This window comes from Hordeum vulgare, chromosome 1H (assembly GCF_904849725.1).
Source record: "Hordeum vulgare subsp. vulgare chromosome 1H, MorexV3_pseudomolecules_assembly, whole genome shotgun sequence".
Classification (NCBI taxonomy): domain Eukaryota; kingdom Viridiplantae; phylum Streptophyta; class Magnoliopsida; order Poales; family Poaceae; genus Hordeum; species Hordeum vulgare.
Genome location: NC_058518.1, coordinates 468,298,247 through 468,317,024, shown reverse-complemented (window position 1 = coordinate 468,317,024; position 18,778 = coordinate 468,298,247). Strand labels below are relative to the sequence as shown.

The window sequence follows — 18,778 nt, the reverse complement described above, 5'->3', positions numbered from 1 at the left end:
TCAAAACTTTCCTTGGCTTCACCTACCCATACTTAAATCAAATTTAATGTTAACAAAATCTGTAATATGATGGATGTAAGGATATGTCGGACACCATTGATGTGGATCTACTAAATGTGTATGCCCCTATTACAATGCACGGGCTTCTTCTAGTTGATTTTAAGTAGTACTCTAGTAAGCAACCGCCAGCCCATGTATAGACCTCCATGAAGGAGGATTTTAAGAAACAGATTTTAAGTAGCAACCGCCCGCCCATGTATAGATCTCTGTGGAGGAGGATTTTAAGCAAACATTGATTTTTAATACTCGCTCCGTCCCAAATTACTTACCGTAAGAATGGATGTATCTACAACTAAAATACATTTACACACATTCATTTTTATAACAAGTACTCTCTTTGTTTCTAAATATAAGACATTTTAAAAATTACACTATATACTACATACCAAGGTTTTAAATTGCCGGCTATTGAATTTAGCGCCTGACTTTTCCATTGAGCTATTTGGGGCTATAGATGGGTTATTTGAGGCTATAGCGGGCTATAGCGGTAAGATTGTGAAGAAAAGAAAAATAGCTGGACACTGCAGAAACAGCAATAGCGGCAGCTATAGCTAATAATAACCGGCAATTTAAAACCCTGCTACATACAAAGCAAAATGGGTGAATCTACATTCTAAAAAAGTCTATATACATCCGTATGTAGTCCATAGTGTAATCTTTAAAAAGGTCTTATATTTAGAAACGTGTGGAGTAATTCGGACGAAGGGAGTAACAAGCAACCGTCCGCCCATGTAGATCTCCATGTAAGAGGATTTCAACGAGTATTTGTAACCGCCCGTCGGTCTTGCGGGATACTGTATCAAACTGATGCTCCCTTGTTTCAATTGGCTTTCCTTCTTCAGTCTTCATCACCTCCTAACCAAAGAATGACCCTGCATGACGAGTCTCGATTATTTGCCAGTGAGACTAATCTCGAAACTGATCCTTCTCAACTCAGAGAACTTGACAAACATATTTGTCCATTCAGGCATTCAATTGGCTTCTTCAACGACTCAATCCAAGAACGACCATGCATGACAGGTGCTGATTATTAGCTTTGCCAGTGAGACTAATCTCAAAGCTGACCTTTCTTAACTCAGAGAACTTGGCAAACCTTTTTTTCCACCAGAGTTCCGGATTATAGGACACACTATAAACCTCCACAAGACTGCCAGTTATTACGGAATAATGGTATTACATGAACCATGGTATATAAGTAAGGTCGTCTGGCAAGACAAGTTTTTCACAGGAACCATGGTATATATATACAGGCGCAGCAAGAGGCTGGTACATAACCAACGCCCCTTCGCAAGCGGATACACTGATTGGAAAGTAAATCAAGGTACAATAGTGCTCACAGGGATTTTAAAAAAAGTTGCAGCAACAGTCTACACTCAGACCAGGATGATAATTCTCTCGCCCAATGGTTTATTTCCTACAAGAATGGATGTAGTCCGGCAGGAACTAATAGGACCCATGCGCAGTGTGATGATGCTTATGAGGCTGAGGCCTTTGATGAATCCGTGTTCTGCCCAGCGGCAGCTGCTGCTGCGTTGCGTGATCTCGGCACTTTGCTTGCTGCGACGTGCAGATGTTGGCATAGTGGCCTTGGTGACCCGGTTTCCCTCTCGAATCCCCGCACACAGACAAATCCTGTATCGCACCACACTCTTCTGTCAGGGCAACTCCAGATAAATTATGGAGAAAGATAAGTTAAGAAGCAACAGACGCAATCCTTCGTAAATGCAAGAATGGTCAGGTCCATATAAAAAAAGGAAAATGCAAAAACTCCTTTGGAGCCATAGTAATATCCATCAGGAAGGTACATGTACTGGAATCCTATTGACAGGAAGTTGCTTGTGAACAACCATATGACATTTTAGAAGCTTGAGCTATACTACAGAATGGAGGGAGTTTCAGTCAATTATCAGAGTTCTCTTTGGTCGAGGTTGATAACCAACCAAGAGGATAAGTAGAGTATTGCTGCGCCTTTTTTTATATATACTACTTGAACTTATACTGGTAGAGGCTAGGGTTCTACCAGGTCTCGGACGTAGGTTGTAGGGGTGGAAGTGCGGCCGGCGAGGCTGGGGACGCCGGCGCCGGCGGTTGGGCGCCGTCGCTGGCGAGAGAGAGAGAGGCGGCTAGGGTTTGGGCTCCCGTCTCCTGAGGGAGACGACAACAGAATATTGTTTATTGTCTGTTTAATATCGAAGGGGTACATGTGTTTATATGGGAGGACAGCCTCCACTAAACCCTAGATAACGTGGACTTTAATATAACTTGGACTCTAATATAACTTGGACTCTAAGATAGCTAAGATAACTTGGGCTAAGCCCGTAACTAACCCTGCCCATTGGACCTCCTCCGTTGGTACGTTGTACCGGTCATAACATCTCTCCCCGCCTTCTCAAACAGCTCGTCCTCGAGCTGAACATCTGGAAACTGCTGGCGGAAATCGTCGAGCTTCTCCCAAGTCGCTTCCTCCTCTGGCAGGCCGGTCCACTGTACCAAGACATGCCAGACGCCGCGACGCTGCTGCGCCTGCAGCACCTTCGCCACCTGCGCGGAAGCTGGAAGGAGGCGGCCATCCGAAGTAGGAGGAAGGGTCGGCGTCGCTGCAGGAGGGTCCCCGCGGTAGGCCTTCAGTAAGTCGACATGGAAGACGTCATGGAGGCGAGAACCAGCTGGCAGCTCCAAGCGGTATGCGAGTGTGCCGACACGCTCCAGCACACGAAAGGGACCGGCGTAGCGAGGTCCCAATTTGCGCTTGGAGCGCGGGTCCAGAGACTGCGTGGTCCTGTGGAGGAGGCGCAGCCATACCCAATCGCCCACCGCGAACTCTGCCTCGCGATGATGAGCATCGTAGTACTTCCGGGCCAGCTGCTGTGCTTGGAGAAGACGCTGGCGCGCCTCAGCCAGAATGTCGTCGCGGGTGCGGAGTAAGTCGCCCGCCGTCTCGGACCAAGCCGTCCCAAGCTCGTAAGGGAGCATCGCCGGAGGTGGGCGCCCGTAGACCACCTCGAAAGGCGTGGTGCGCAGGGCGGAGTGATAGGAGGTGTTGTAGCAGTACTCCGTCCACGCCAACCAGTCCACCCAAGCTCGTGGACGATCACCAGTAACATAGCGCAGGTACATGGCGATGACCTTGTTGACCACCTCGGATTGGCCGTCCGTCTGAGGGTAGAACGCCGTGCTCATGCTTAGCTTCACGCCCGCCAGTCGAAAGAGATCCCGCCAGACATGTCCCGTGAACACGGGATCACGATCGCTGACGATGGACGAAGGAAAACCGTGGAGGCGGACGATGACGTCGAAGAAGGCCTGCGCCACGGAGGCGGCTGTATATGGATGACCCAGGGCGATGAAGTGCGCGTACTTGGAGAAGCGGTCAACCACCGTGAGGATGACGGACTTGCCGCCCACCTTGGGAAGGCCCTCGATGAAGTCCATGGAAATATCCGCCCACACCTAGGAGGGTACGTCCAGCGGCTGCAGTAGACCCACGGGTTGTAGTGTCTCCGTCTTGTTCCGCTGGCACATCACGCACGACCGCACCCAGTCGCGGACCAGCGCGCCATCACCGGGGATGTAAAAATCAGCACGGAGACGATGGAGAGTCTTTTGCACGCCCTCATGCCCTGCAGAGTGCTCTAAGGTCAGGACCTGGTGGCGCAGGTCGCCATGGTCAGGCACGAAGATGCGGCGGCCATGGAGGAGCAGCCCCTCGTCCAGGCGCCAGGACGCTACCAGCTCGCCGGCGTCAAGGCGTTGGCGCAGGCCCTGCGCGTCCACGGCCGTTGAAGTTGCCCGACGAATGTCGTCGATGAAGGCGAAAGATGGCCCGGAGCGGATGCACATGATAGTGCCAGCCGTGGCGACGTCGTCCGCGACATCCTCAGTGTCGCGGCGGGACAAGGCGTCGGCGACCGTGTTGAGACGGCCGGGGCGGTACTCGGCGGTGAAGTCGAAGCCGAAGAGCTTGCTGATCCACTGGTGCTGCGGGACGGTGGAGAGGCGCTGGTCTAGCAAGAACTTGAGGTTGTAGTGGTCCGTGCGCACACGGAACGACCGGCCCCAAAGATAAGGCCGCCAGTGGCGCACTGCCTGAACCAGCCCAATAAGCTCGCGCTCGTAGGCCGTGAGCCTGTGATGGCGAGCTGCGAAGGGGCGGCTGAAGAAGGCGAGCGGTCCCTCGCCCTGGTGGAGGATGGCGCCGAAGCCGATGCCAGAGGCGTCGCAGTCCACCACGAACGGCATATCGAAGTCCGGCATCTGGAGGACGGGTCCCGTCGTGAGCGCCCGCTGGAGAGCCTCGAAGGTCGTAGTCGCCTCCTCGTCCCAGGAGAAGGCGTCGAAGGAGACGCGTTAGTGGCGCGGCGATGAGGCCGAAGTCCCGGATGTACTTCCGGTAGTAGCCGGCGAGGCCCAACAAGCCGCGGAGCGCCCGCGGTGACCGCAGGGTCGGCCACGCGGCGACGACGGCGAACTGGTAGAAACTAGGGTTCTACCGGCCCTCTGCCTTAGGTTATAAGGATAGGAGGGAGGTTGGAGGAGACGAGGGCGCCGCGTCCAGCGCGACGGCGCTGTCTCGACGCAGGGAGGAGGCGGTGGCTAGGGTTAGGGTTCCGGCTCCTCTAGGAGTCGGGCAATAGAATTGTCTTATTGCTTAATTCCAAAAGTGTTGTTTACATCGGTTTATATAATCTCAATAACTTGAACTCTAAGATAACTAAGATAACTTGGACTCTAAGATAACTAAGATAACTTGGGCTAAGCCCCTAATATTATTAAGATAACTGGGCCAGTTTGGCTAACTGGGCCTCTAGTCATAACATTTCTCCCCGCCTGCGCAAACAACTCGTCCTCGAGCTGGACATCTAGAAAATGTTGGCGGAACTCCTTGAGCTGCTCCTAGGGTGCCTTCGGAGGGTTGAGTTGGTCCGAAGTACGTCGTGCATCAAGGCCTGGAATGTCGCCGGCGCATTGGAGAGACCGAAAGGCATCACCAAAAACTCGAAGTGATCGTGATGGTAGCCAGAATGCAAGTCGAGCGTAGGGAATAAGCGTGGCCCTTGCGGCTCTTCCCGGAGCTCCTCCATGACCGGTATAGGAAATTGACCCTCATCGTCGTGGCAGTGAGAGCACGGTAATCGAGGCACAAACGCCACAAGCCCTCGGGCGCCCTCGGGCTTGTGAACAAGGAGCACCAGTAAAAGGTCGCCATGCCGCTGTAGGAGATGAGCCAGCAGGGGCGGCTCGGAGGCTGCTATGGCGGTCGACAGCTGAGAGGGAACTACTGGAGAAGTGTCACCCTCGCCCTTCCACTGCACCATGCGCCCTTGACGCCAGAAAGTCATGGTCAGTGCGTCGAAGTCCCAAATGATGGGTCCGAGCGTCCGCAAGAAGTCGACGCCGAGGATGAAGTCGTAGTCGCCCAAGTCGATGCCGATGCACGTGATAGCAAAGGACTCGTCGCCGATGAGGATGGGAACCCGCTGCGCAATTCCGTGGCAGCGAAGACGGTCACCGTTAGCCACGGTAACTCGGAGCTGCTCGCCGCCCGTCGGCTGGAGGGCCAGGCGACGCATAGTAGACGCGGGCAGGAAGTTGTGCGTAGAGCCCGTGTCCAGGAGAGCTAAGAGGCGCTCCCCATTAACCATCACTGGCAACACCATCGTTGTTTCCGCTCGTATGCCGGCAAGGGCATGGAGGGAGAGCACGAGAGCGGTGGCTGACGCCGGGGCCATGGCCTCGGCAAGCACGGAGGGAGCTGTATCCTCCGCGACATAGTCGTCTGCCTCCAGGTAGAAGAGGCGCGGGCAGACGTGGCCTGGCACTTAGGGCTCATCGCAGTTGAAACATAACCCCTGTCGACGACGCTCGTGTTGTTCAGCGGGGGTTAGCCGACGGAACGGTCGAGGTGCTGTCGTGGCGGGAGTCCCTGTCGCCGGCTGGTCAGGCCGGCTGGGTGCAGACATAGCCGGCTGAGGGGGTGGGCGAGGTGCTTGGGCCGGGAACGCCTACTGCATAGCCACCGCCCGCTGCTCGAATGCGCGGGCATAGTACATGGCGGTCTGGATGTCCTGCGGTCCCCGAAGCTCCACGTCCACACGAATATGATCCGGTAGACCGCCGACGAAGAGCTCGGCCCGTCAGCGGGCCGACACGCCAGGCACGTGACACGCCAGGGCCTGGAAGCGGTTGGCGAAGTCCTGCACCGTGGAGGTGAAGGGAAGGCGGCCGAGCTCCGCCAGTCGGCTCCCTTGGATCGGGGGCCCGAAGCGCAGGAGGCAGAGCTCGCGGAAACGCTCCCAAGGGGGCATGCCGCCCTCGTCCTGTTCCAGAGCGTAGTACCACGTCTGTGCGGTGCCTCGGAGGTGATATGAAGCGAGCCAAGTGCATTCCGGCGCCAGTGTCCGTTGGCCCCGAAAAAACTGGTCACATTGGTTGAGCCAGTTCAGGGGGTCCTCGGTGCCGTCGTAGGTGGCAAAGTCCAGTTTGGCGAAGCGCGGCGGCGTGTGGTTAGGGCCGCCTTGGTGGTATGGCTCGTCGGCGCAGAGCAGTGGAGGGGTCTGCGTCGGGTACCCGTCGGGAACGGCAAAGCTGGAGGCCCCTTCGTACTGGGTGTGCGGCGGCGCCGAGGCCGTCGTGTATACCGGCTGTGACGACTCGGTCACCCAGTCTAGAAGCGGCGACGGGGAGGGGGGAAACCGAAGCTGGTGGAGCGGCACCCCCGGCACGGCGGTCGGGCCCGGCCCTGTGGTGGTGGGAGTCGGCGGCGGCGGCTGTAGGGTCGGCTGTCGTGGCCCCACCGAGGGTAGCAAAGGCAGCTGCAGTGGTGGCTACATCGGCCAGGCCAGCGCGGCGGTTGCCGCCAGCGGCGGCTGCTGCCAGGGCGGCCAGGACGGGCCGCGCTGGCTGGTGGTGGCGCGGCCGGCTGCGGTCCGTAGGGCGCGGCCAGGAATAGCCAGATGCCCTGGACGGCGGTAGCCAGGTCGTGGATCGCGTTGGTCATCTCTTCCGAGGTGAGGACGGCAGGAGGCGGCGCGGCAGAAGAGGCCGACGCGGGCCGGCGCGGGCAGGCGCGGGCCGCCGGACGTGGTGATCATCGGAGTGGTGGTGGGGGACAACGCCGCAACGGTGGAGGTGGGCGGCGGTGATGACATGATCGAACCAGAGCCTCGTGATACCAAACTGATAGAAACTAGGGTTCTACCGGCCCTCTGCCTTAGGTTATAAGGATAGGAGGGAGGTTGGAGGAGACGAGGGCGCCGCGTCCGGCGCGACGGCGCTGTCTCGGCGCAGGGAGGAGGCGGGCAATAGAATTGTCTTATTGCTTAATTCCAGAAGAGTTGTTTACATCAGTTTATATAATCTTGATAACTTGAACTCTAAGATAACTAAGATAACTTGGACTCTAAGATAACTAAGATAACTTGGGCTAAGCCCCTAATATTATTAAGATAATTGGGCCTCTGGTCATAACATATACATTACGATTTGTTTTCATATGGATGATTTGGCAACAAAAAGGAAAGGACACAGCTAACTATGAGGAACCAGACTAATTTATAGTGCGTACTTACATGATGTTCAGATATTGCTGCTCGAATTATGCAGAATTGTTGCTAAAATTTCTTACTTGTTTAAAGATGTTTGTGGTGTGCAAAATTTTGTTGGAATTAAGCAGAAATGGTGCTGAAATCCTACTGAAACTGTGCACAATATTGTTATGTATGCATAGTACATGGCCCACCGAGCACCAAGTTCGGAGAGGATCCCCACAATCTCTTCATTAGGAAGTTTATCACTTAGTTAGGAAAACAAGATCTACTCCCTCCGATCCGCAGTACTTGTCTTAGATTTGTCTAGTTACAGAGTATGATTTTCCTTTTACTAAGATTGGATTGGTAGGGAAAAAACGCTTAGGTTGGATTGGTAGAGACAGGTTACTGCTGGGGAAAAACACTTTGACAGGCCCCTAGTCCTCCCTGGGTGGCTCGCCGGCGCCGGAGGAACTCTAGCCATGGACGGAAGCATTGTGGCTGGCTCCGTTGTTTGGAGAGAACAAGAGGCTCTGCTCAGTTGTTTCGAGAGAACAAGGGGCTTCCACCTTTTTAATCTAAGAAGGTTTCCCCTATTTTTAACTTGGAGCCCGGGAATTGGTTTGCTCCACAGTTGGTGCATTTTGAAGATAAATTCCACTTTAGTTAGTTCAGTGCTGTGCTTCATACTGATGATCTAGCAGTTCCCAGCATAGTGGGTACATGGGGCATGTGTGTTCTGTTAGGAAGTATTAGTATTAGTCTAGGAGTCCTCATTAGTCTATTAGTATTAGTCTAGGAGTCCTTATTAGTCTATGTTTACTTTCCTTGTACCTCAAGTCTTGTGTAATATATATATGCCCCTTGGGCCTTCAATAAACATAAGTTGCTTTCCTCACATGGTATCAGAGCCTAGGTTTAGGTCTCCGGACGCCGCAACTCGTCCTCACAATCCAATTTTTTTTCCTGCGGGAACGGGATCCAGCGGGGGGCTGAGACGGGATCCAGCGACGGGAACGGGATCCAGCGGGGGGCTGAGACGGGATCCAGCGACGGGAACGGGAAAAAAAAATTGGATCGTGAGGACGAGTTGCGGCGTCTGGAGACCTAAACCTAGGCTCTAATACCATGTTAGGAAAGCAACTTATCTTTATTGAAGGCCCAAGAGGCATATATACATTACACATGACTTGAGGTGCAAGGAAAGTAAACATAGACTAATAAGGACTCCTAGACTAATACTAATACTTCCTAACATGTTCAACCATTAATGTATACTCTTACTCATAGAATAATGGTTATATCATGTGATCTGCATTTTGCAAATTGATCTTCAACAAGAGGCAGCAAGATGTTCCCCCATGTTACAATGCATTGGCAACCTATCTGAAATGTATTGTTCTTACCTTTCCAGAAGCATTGCTGTATTTCTTCAGTTGTTAGACCTGCAGAAGGAAAATAAGAGCTGTTGGTAATTACAGATAATTTGTCTGGATTGGTGATGTATGTTGGTCACAACCTTTGAATATGGAGGGTACCGAAGTTCCAAAGTAGACCATACGTCTTTCCAACATCCATAACTGCTCCCTTACAACGTATATGGGGTCATGGCTAGATTTGTGGTCTGCAAATACCTGCACCAACAAATTGACAAAAACATTGAAAATCAACTCTGTAGAGAGGGGAGGCCCATGGCTCGCAGCTTATCTCTACCCTATTCACGAGAAACAAGAAATATGTGGGTCCATGGCATACCTCATTAACTTGAAAATAAGTGCCGTTCAGTGGGAAACTACCCTTCATAGCTGTTCGACACGGAATCTGTTAATGTTCCAGTAACTCGTCATTAGTAGACTGGAGAAGCAAATGCAATTTTGCAGATAACAATGAATTATTAATATTATTACTAAACCTTTAGTATTTAGTAGCTCACTAATACTTCCTCTGTACCACAATACTTGTAGCTGGGGGAACTTGCATTAGTTCTCCCCAACAAGTATTTAGGTAGAGAGGGAGTAATATTCTTTTGCATAGATGGAAGGGCTAAGAAACTCACATTTATGCAACCCTTTTTCAGGGCCAGTACTATAGATTATTAAGTTACATAAAGAACAGAAGAGCATTTGATCAACCAGCAATGAGGTATTCATATATTTCTTAAAATGTCAGCTTAAAATGTAGCTCACCAATATATTTTTAGTACGCCTGGATTGACCCAGAAGGTCAAAACATACACAGATGTTCTTCTTTTGAGCAAAGATTATAAATTATGTAATTCAGGAATTTCGATGTAGCCTTCTACTTCTAGGATGGCTTTGCTCACGCCACATAAACTAACATCTCTACTCTAATCAGTATTCAAGATTGCCAGGTAATTTATTGCTTTACCAGAATGGTGGCTCTGACATATCTAGATTGGTTTTCCCGCTCAAGCACACAATACTGACACTTCTCATTATCACAAAATCCACCTTCCATTGGAAAGTCAGAACATGGTTTGGGGGCCTTGATCATTGCATTTATGTCATCTGCATTGAGCCACAATATCCACTGAAGATCAACTTACAAGTGCAGTCAAATTACATGTGCAGTCATGCATTCTCAAATAAAATAAACTTGCCTTGCATCCAAATGGTCAATAGGTAAGGGCTTGGGTCGCCAGTTACCCGTTGATCAAGTCCTAGCTGTAAATCATTTTTTGGATCAGGAACAATGTTTTGAAATGCTTAAATGAAGGTGGCAGTATCTAACCTGTTGCACAAGGGAATGTGAATCTGGAATTTCGTAACTGCAGGCAAAATCTTACTTCAGTAATGAAAATTAAAGAACTGGCCATTTTCTAGATAAATAACATTATTTACATGGCAAAACGATAGCTGTATAAGATTGAGCCAAAGCAAAATCAGTTCACTGCTTACACATAGTGTTCCGTCCGAAGCCTGCGCACGTTCTTTAGTTTAGGGACAGGAATTGAAGGTGTTTCAGTGCTAATAGCAACAAGTGCTTTCGCGATATCATCAGACTGGAGATCCATATTGCTTTCTTTAATGCAATTTTCCAAGTTCTGAGCAAAAGCTTCGAAGTTAAGCTTGATTAGTGGGATTTCACCAGTATCTGGATCATAATCTTCAATATCATCTTCCGAAGTTTCTGGACATTCTTCCTGTGCTGGACTTGCTGGCTCCTCAATAATTGGCTCTGAGTTGTTAGTGCGAAAATCCTTTCCCTGGTTACTTTCCTCAAGCTGAGGAAGCACAGTTAAGTTCGGAGTGGGCATGCCACCACTCTGGGAAGTGAACTGATTGCTCGACCTCACCAAGCTTTTCTCCTGAGGTGCAGGAAGTGCAAGCCGTGCACTTCATTAAAAGGAATCAGGAAAACAGAAGATTCAGAAGGACAATAAATTCACAAATCAATAAGTTCACAGAAGTAAGAGCTCCCAGTTAAGTCCAAGAATCCAAGATAAGCGCCACATTCAAAATTGCATTCAAATCCATTCTTTCTCATAACTTGTAAGTTTTTGTTGCACAAAAGATAAGAAAAATAATGCATGTATCGAAACTAACAGAACGACCTAATTAGCAGCAGGTTATATTCTGAGTGGAACTAATATGTGTTCGCAAATCTTAACCAACAGAAGGCCAATTGATGCGAGATCAATTATGAAGTCCAATCGGTGCCAATACTTTTCAAGTCTGCTGATTGCTCCTTAACATTCTTTTTTTCTGCTCATTGAATATAAGTTACTATTTCATAAAGAGTAAAAAATGTGATAATACCTTGCGAAGGCACTTGCGAAATGCCTACATTCACTTCTCATTGGACAAGCATTGCAATTTGGCTTGCTTTTGGTACAGAACACCTGCATTGATTGTGGAAAAATTAACTTTTTAGGAAATATTTATCTAGTAGTTCCTAAAGAGAACAAGTGTAGATCCTAATACATTACCTTCCCAAAAGTAATCATATGGTAATGTAGCTCGTACCTGTGAAAATTGTTAAATCTGTTAACTACTTTAGTTATTATTTGTACATGATTTACAGAGATTGCAAGTTACATGTGAAGAATAACATATCATTTGCCAGTAAAAAAACAAGTGCAGAAATTTAAGCTGATACTGCTATACTCACAGTGTTTTCTGATCAAGTTTACACAGACGAGGCCAAAGGTACTTTTGTATAGTCGCCAAGACAGGATATCTTTGACGAGAAAATAGATATAAGCAAATTATAACTAAAGACACAAGATGAAATAAATGTTTAGACAATGGAGGACGCTTACAGCTCGAGGAGATGTAACTGCAGAGATTCAGGAAGGGGTTGAATAGGTACCCATCCCAGTCTTACACATATGCGGCCAACATTGGTGTCAACCTTGAATGGCCAAAGCATTGTTGGGTAAATATGAAATTGATTGCAGATGAACTAAAACTACTCCAATAGCAACTTACAGGGAAGGCGAGATGATGTAACGTAAGTAGACGAACACATTCAACACTTTTGAGCCCCAGTCCACGTATGCTAAGTAAGTAATCCCTGAAAAGTACACCAAATCGTTTTTAATACTTAGAAAAACTTCTCATACTGCATGGGGCTTGCTTTCCTGAAATTAAACAAATCCTTCACTGCTTTAGTCAACTGCATTACATCTTACAACCTTTTGTCCCATTCACGCAACTTCTACATTAGCAGTTTCGCACATAGTGCTCAGTTTTTAGATATCAAATGCAACATCCAACTTGTTGTACATCTTGCTCCATCTCATTTGTTCACACCAAGTTATACATAATTTCTTATTTCAAGCACTAGAAAATGTCATCAGCAGAAGGTAAAGAGATATAGCATCTTACTTTGCTGACTCAGGGGGGATATCTCGTAACCATTCAAGATCAATGCTTCCATGATCTCTGACCAAGCGATTCAGGAATTTCTGGAAACAGCAATTAGTGAGCATAACTGGGGCCATTAGATATCTCAGTGCTACAGAAGAATTTAGTCCTGCGCTGCTATTTCAACAAAACATCAAACAGTGCAATACAGAACTACTAAATCATTGGCTCCTAGTTACTACTTATTGCTCCCTCCATCCCAAAATAAGTGTCGTTGATCTAGTACAAAATTTGTACTAATTTAGTACAAAGTTTGCGACACTTATTTTGGGACAGAGGGAGTATTAAACTGGAAGGTTACTGTGGCCTTCTCAGAAAAAGAACAGGCGTAACTTTCAACAAATCAAGTAGTGCAAACAGAACTTATTAAATCCCACTCTCCAGTTTGTACCTGGATTCGGTCTGCCAAAACATTATTCATTCCTCGTTCCCGTATGGCCTGAGAAATTCTGTGTACATCTGCACACCGTACTGCTTCCCAATCAACAGAGTCTCTTCTTTCAGACTTTCTTTCTTTCATGTGGCCATCAGCACAAGCTTGTCTTCGAAATTTATCCCAGTCGAAGTTTTCAGCATTTTTTGTTCTTGTGGTTCTTGTTTTCTTTGGTCTTGCTGCTTCTTCTGCTTTATCTGGTCCTTCATTATATGAAGGAAAACCAGATTTGACAGTAGATTCATCCACCCTGTTTGCTGTTTCTGCTATCGTTCCACCAGTAACAGAGAGTGATTCATGCTCGTGGAAATCTGGTGCTTCAAAACTAGTCCGATTAACTGCATGGGCATCAACCTTTTGTTAAGAAACTAAAAAAACTGCATGTCAATGAAAATGATGGAAGAGATGCTTGCTAACCTGGAAGATCTGTGCTTGTTTTTGGAGCATTTACTGTTGAGATAACAGTCTCACTATAATTTGTTTGTGCTGTATGATTATCAAATGGCCCAGAAAGAGGAAGTTTCTTCTCATTTTTGCCATTTTTTAAGTGCGATGGTGCAGAACCTGAGGAACTATTAGGAGATGTAGGCAAAACATATGATTCATTTGTCACACCTAGTTGTTGATGATCAACTGAGATAAATGGATAATTCATCATGGAAGTAGAGGGAATTCCATGCTGACTTGCACCATCATCATTTACTGCTGTTGTTTTGATTCTTTGGCATTCAAGTTCCTTGGTTGAGGCATCATTTCCTGCCAATGAATTTTCACCATCGAAGTTGCTTCCCAGCTGCTGAGAAGCTGCACCATCGATGCTGCCAACAGAATTTTTAGGTGAATATTTTTTACCAGAACTCGAAAATAATCGGGATTGAAGAACTTCCGAAATTATAACACTTTGAGAAGATGACATGTCCTTCTGGAACTGTATCGCTCGTGAGCTTCTTTCTGATGTTATTAATTCTATGGAGAAATCTGGAAATTGCTGTGCTTTGGGGTTGCAAAAATCTTCATTTGGTTCTGTCTCTTGGTGCTTGCAAAAATCTTCATTTGGTTCTTTGGAGAAGAAGGAATAATTTTCACCTTTAATCAACTCATAAGCACTAGCACAATCCTTTGTTTCTACAGGTATCTTCTCATTGGTTGTTGACAGCTCCTCAAAGTTCTCTCGTAAATCTGGTCTTGCACCATTGTCAAAACAGTCAGACATGTTTATCCCACCTACTACACTCGTGCTAATTATTTCTTCATAGTCTTGACTGATAATATCATCCTTACAATTGCTATTAACTGGCCCTGGAGGAAAACTTGCAACAAGGGCCATATAGGCAGAGCTGTATTTTGAAGAGAGAAAAAAAGCAATCATAACCAGACTTGGTAAACAAGAGTAATTCATCATTTATTTTAAAGAACGGAGAGTATCAGAGTATTAACTGTGACTTATCATACCTTGAAAGATGGTCAGATACATTCTGAGTGAGGAAAACCCCTACTACGGAGTCAACTACTGATCCTTTCCATGGAGAGAAGTGCCTGTCGCCTGATAAACATGCAAGTCAACATAAGCTATAAAATTTCAACCATCGGTTAGTGGAAATTTAAATTTAATATTTTCAGAACTATTTTTCATATATACTGCAATTTGTCGTATTCAGAAATCATACACGAGTCTAAAGGTTACTATCATATTCTTCCACCGGTGTTAATGGAACATGAATGTTTTCACATTTACCATTCATGAAAGCCAAAATCCAGGTTTGGAAGCAAAACATCAGCTTCTCAAATTGCAAACGGTGAACATAACCTATTATAAGTTGCTACAGTAGAGAACTATTAATCATTTGCTACAGATGATGTCAAAAGTTCTTTATAACAACATCATCCACCACACTGAGCAGAGGGGTTACTTCAGCATTAAAGGTTTTTCAAACTAGCATGTCTGATAATGGTTAATGTGCATATTTCAACAACTATATCGACCAATTCTCTTTCGTTGGCAAACCCTTGAGATAGGTATCAGGGGCAAAATGGAAAATTTTGACCCAAGAACGAAACTAATTCACAAAATGAACCGTCCGCGAAAAAAATTCATCCGTCTGACCCTTTTTTTGTGGCGCCTTTGTCTTAGGCGCCACACTACACTGTGTGGCGCCCGATACTCCGTTGTGTGGCGCCTAAGGCATAGGCGCCACACTACACTGTGTGGCGCCTAAGGCAAATGCGCCACACAGTGTAGTGTGGCATCTGGTTGTCGGGCGCCACACAAAAGGGTCAGCTGCGTGAATTTTTTTCAAACGCGGTTCAGTTTGTGAAATACTTTCATCCGCAGGTCAAATTTGTCAATTTTGCCAGTGTCAGGCGGTAGAAAGGGGTAACAAGAATGTTCAAGGAAAATTGAATTCAGCATATCAGCCTTAATGAATTGAAGATTTTTGCGACCACCAAGAGACAGAACTAGACCCAAAAAAGTAATATCACCTCCTAAAATTAATGAATTTACACCTCCAAAAAAGTACCTTGAACTAGTCGCATGCGTGCTACAAATGAATTAGCACGGCCTTGAAAAACTTCTCTTTCTCGTTGCCACCATCTCTCTTTCTCAACATCATTCACATCTACAGGCTCATCAGTTGCTTTCCCCATCAAGAGGTTCCAAACTCTTGTTGTCTCAAAATCCAAGTCAACTTTAGCTCGAGGGCGTTGCTTCTTGACTAAATCCAATGGCCTCTCATATGCAAAGATCATCTGACTACCAAATGGTACAAGAGAATTTGATAGACTACCTGCTTGTCCAAAAGGGACAATAGCAGATGTGGTCAGAGATGGATACATCTCATTTATATGCACAGGCTCGGTGTTCAAATCAAGATATTTCAGCCCTGATGCAACTCTTCGAAGGAAATCCATATATGGAGTTGATGTGTATTGTGAGTTTTGTGAGCCTTTTTCTGTTGCCTCACAATAAATATCCTGGTAGATTTTACCATTATTTGGGGACTGAAAAGTTCCCTCTGATCTGCAGTAATGACGGCGTACCCTTCGTGAACGTTTCTTGGTATAAAATTTAAAACCAGGACTTCCATTCAGGGCCTCCAGGCATGACTGAGATAATCGTGGCAATACTTGTGCACTATTCATCTCAAAATTCATTATAGGAATATACGAAGTCCTGCGGACTCGGACCGTTCGCTTCTTTTTTATCCCACCAGCTTGACAAAATGCTAGCATCTGAGCAGCAGTACTTAAGATGATCGACTGCCGTGAGCCGGCTAGGGAGGACTCGCTCTCTCTACACTGTTGATGTTTCCTTTTCTGCAGTCTCGACACCTTAGTCATCTGACTTTCTGCGGATGCTGTTTCAGGTACAGACGTAGCTGAGTGATGCATAGCAAAACCAGCTCTGTTAGACTCCTTGTTGTTACCTTCCGTTATGGTAACCCCAATCCTTGTGGCATCAAGACCATGAGTGCTTCCTACACTGTCTTGTTTTCTTCTTGGCTCCCTGCTAAAACATCCAGAAGCAACAGGTAGAACTTCTTGTGTACAGTTTGTTGCCATCTCTGGCAAATGTATGTACTCATCTAATAGTTTGTTCATCTTGCGACTCATGCCAAAAGCTAACCCTCCTGGTGAATTTTCTATGTCCACATGCAGTCCATGTGCACCCTGCACGGTTGATACAGTGGCAGTTGAACAGAAAGAACTTTTAGCATGAATGTGTTTCTCCTCAATGTGGTGACTTGGGTTGGCAGCTGATGATCGGTCTCCCAACACTCCATGTTCACCAAATTCGAGCTCCAACCTTCTTCGGACTGATGCAGCTCTGCTTCCAGCAGCATTTTCTGCTTCCCCTGATTGGTTGCTAACAGGTCCCGAGCAATTTTCCATAGAGCTGAGATTTCTTTTCTTCCGGACATAACTTCTTTTGGCTTTCTGATTAGATTTTCCTTCTGGAGTTGTAACAGCAGGCTTTTGCTTCTTGATTTTCTTGTCTTCACGTATTACCTTCGCCCTGTGTTTCTTCCTCCGAGGCTTCACTTTTCTTGCAGGGGCCTCCTCATTTTGGAATGTCCCAAATTTTTCAGGACTTGAAATCTGAACCTCTATCTGTGTTACTGTGCTTTCCTTGAATGCAGCTGCTGCTGACAAAACTGTGTGATCATTCAGTTGACTTTGTGTCTTGAGCTTTTCTCGTGTCTGCTGACCCGTTTGCATGTTCTGATCAATTACACCTTCAGCAAGCAGGGAAGCCAATTCATCAGTATTCGCAGGAATGGCTTATTGTAACTTACAGTGGCTATCAAAGATACCTGCTGATGATGATGATGATTGTTGTCTATCATCTGGCTGAATTCCATTTCTGGGTGCTTCTGCATCTAAACCATTTGCCTGAAGATGTATTGGTGGATGTTCAGAACTGCAATTAACTGGAACTGCTAATGTTGAAGGATCTATGGCAGCAACATCTGACTCCCTTCCAAGTGACAAGAAATCTCTTCGAGCAAACTGAATAGAAGCATCATCTTCAGAATCTGTACAGGGAATACAGACAGAAAAAGAAATGCAGTCAAGTCTTCGTATTCAACACAAAGCGTCGAGGAAGCTAACACAAAACCTCGGAAGGTGTCATGTTGCCATGAAGAGGAAATGCTCACCATGTGCGACACCGGGCAGGGCAGGAACTGGAGTGGAGGTATGAGGTGCCGGCGGCAGGGGCCTGGATGTCCTCCTATGAAACACCAAGATACTTATCGGCACCTGCGTGCACCCTGCAGGCAGGTTATTGGGTGGCCGGACGGAGGACCCAGCATCTTGTGCCGCAGGGCCGCTCGTCGGAGTGGAACCCCCGCGCATAGCATTCAACATCGCCGTGGTATGGCTGATCCCGGGTGCTACGGCTGAAGCAGCAAGATTTGGCCAGCCCATGGCGGGCGCCCCGTCGCCCTGCGGGAAAAGGGGCAGGTTTCCGGGAAGGCTTGGAGCGCCACTCTCCACCCACATGCCCGGGGTCCAATTCTCTTGGTTCATGGCAGGATTCGCCGGCGGGTTGAGCCCCGAGGGCTCCATCCGTGCTTCTTCCACAACCTGCGCAGAGAAGTAGAAGATCAAATCGGAGAAAAGGGAACAAATAGCACCAAGAAGGCAAAGGAAGAAATGGGGCAAGGGGCTGAAAAACCTCCACAAACCCCTGGAAACAGAGCGGATTTGGGGGGTGGCACCGTGCCGTCCAATCTGCCGAACAAGAGATTTATCCGGCCGAGGGAGAGAACGGCGCGAGAGAAGGAAGCAGGAGTGGCAGAGCTGTGGGAGGGGAGTGGGGAGAGAGAGCGGAGCGGCGGAGCAAATGCGGCGAGCTTGTCGACGAACGAGAGGGGCGGCGATGAGAGGAAAAAGGGGAAGGATGGCTCTGTTACGATCTCTTTACTTAACCGCTAGCCCAAGAACCGGAACTGACACTATCATTTTGAGTGGACTCCTCCCGCGCACGGGCGACAGGATCGATCATATCAAATCACGACAAACACGCGGACAAAAACTTCGGTCAAACCTAGCCGCCGCGTGATGAAGAAGGAATCCTCTGTTTATAGACGAATCGATTGTGCGCCGACATGGGATGAATGGGTCATTTGTTTAAGATCAACACGATTAAAAAGTCCTTTGTGTGAGAAGTACAATCAAATATATATTCTCATCGTGTGGCTTTATAAAATGTGCATATGTTTTCATCCTTAATAATGTAGCAAAAAAATCATTTGCCCAAGGACAAAGTGAGTGGGAAATTTGATGTCTAAAAAGTCCAATTAAATATTATATTCTTCCTCCATTCGGGTTTATAAAATATCCTTAATTTTGCAAATAAGTAGGGT

General features: G+C 47.3%; 1 protein-coding gene across 3 annotated transcripts; it reads right to left on the bottom strand.

Annotated features, from left to right (window-relative positions):
- Nucleotides 1-1,217: 1,217 nt before the first annotated feature.
- On the bottom strand, nt 1,218-18,341 carry LOC123446041 (protein ROS1C-like). 3 transcript variants are annotated; one of them, XM_045122827.1, is made up of 21 exons: nt 18,088-18,341; nt 17,567-17,996; nt 17,222-17,443; nt 15,428-17,143; nt 14,361-14,451; nt 13,326-14,245; nt 12,867-13,246; nt 12,437-12,516; nt 12,038-12,122; nt 11,869-11,960; nt 11,718-11,786; nt 11,536-11,572; nt 11,366-11,448; nt 10,505-10,942; nt 10,338-10,374; nt 10,207-10,270; nt 9,975-10,114; nt 9,342-9,407; nt 9,106-9,220; nt 8,993-9,031; nt 1,218-1,692 (listed from the first exon to the last, which is right to left on the bottom strand). In XM_045122827.1, exons 2-21 carry the CDS (start codon nt 17,976-17,978, stop codon nt 1,535-1,537), a joined length of 5,244 nt encoding a protein of 1,747 aa, XP_044978762.1. In that variant the 5' UTR covers nt 17,979-17,996; nt 18,088-18,341; the 3' UTR covers nt 1,218-1,534. The 3 variants fall into 3 exon arrangements, with proteins under 3 accessions (XP_044978762.1, XP_044978763.1, XP_044978764.1); XM_045122828.1 differs by having other exon boundaries at nt 18,098-18,341; XM_045122829.1 differs by having other exon boundaries at nt 18,136-18,341.
- Nucleotides 18,342-18,778: the final 437 nt, after the last annotated feature.

Coding starts and splice junctions, on each gene's coding strand:
- LOC123446041 (XM_045122827.1), bottom strand. CDS start 17,978: ATGGAGCCCTCGGGGCTCAACCCGCCGGCGAATCCTGCCATGAACCAA. Junction 11,787..11,868: donor CAGTTACATCTCCTCGAGCT/GTAAGCGTCCTC, acceptor TTCTCGTCAAAG/ATATCCTGTCTTGGCGACTA. Junction 9,032..9,105: donor GGTACCCTCCATATTCAAAG/GTTGTGACCAAC, acceptor TTCCTTCTGCAG/GTCTAACAACTGAAGAAATA.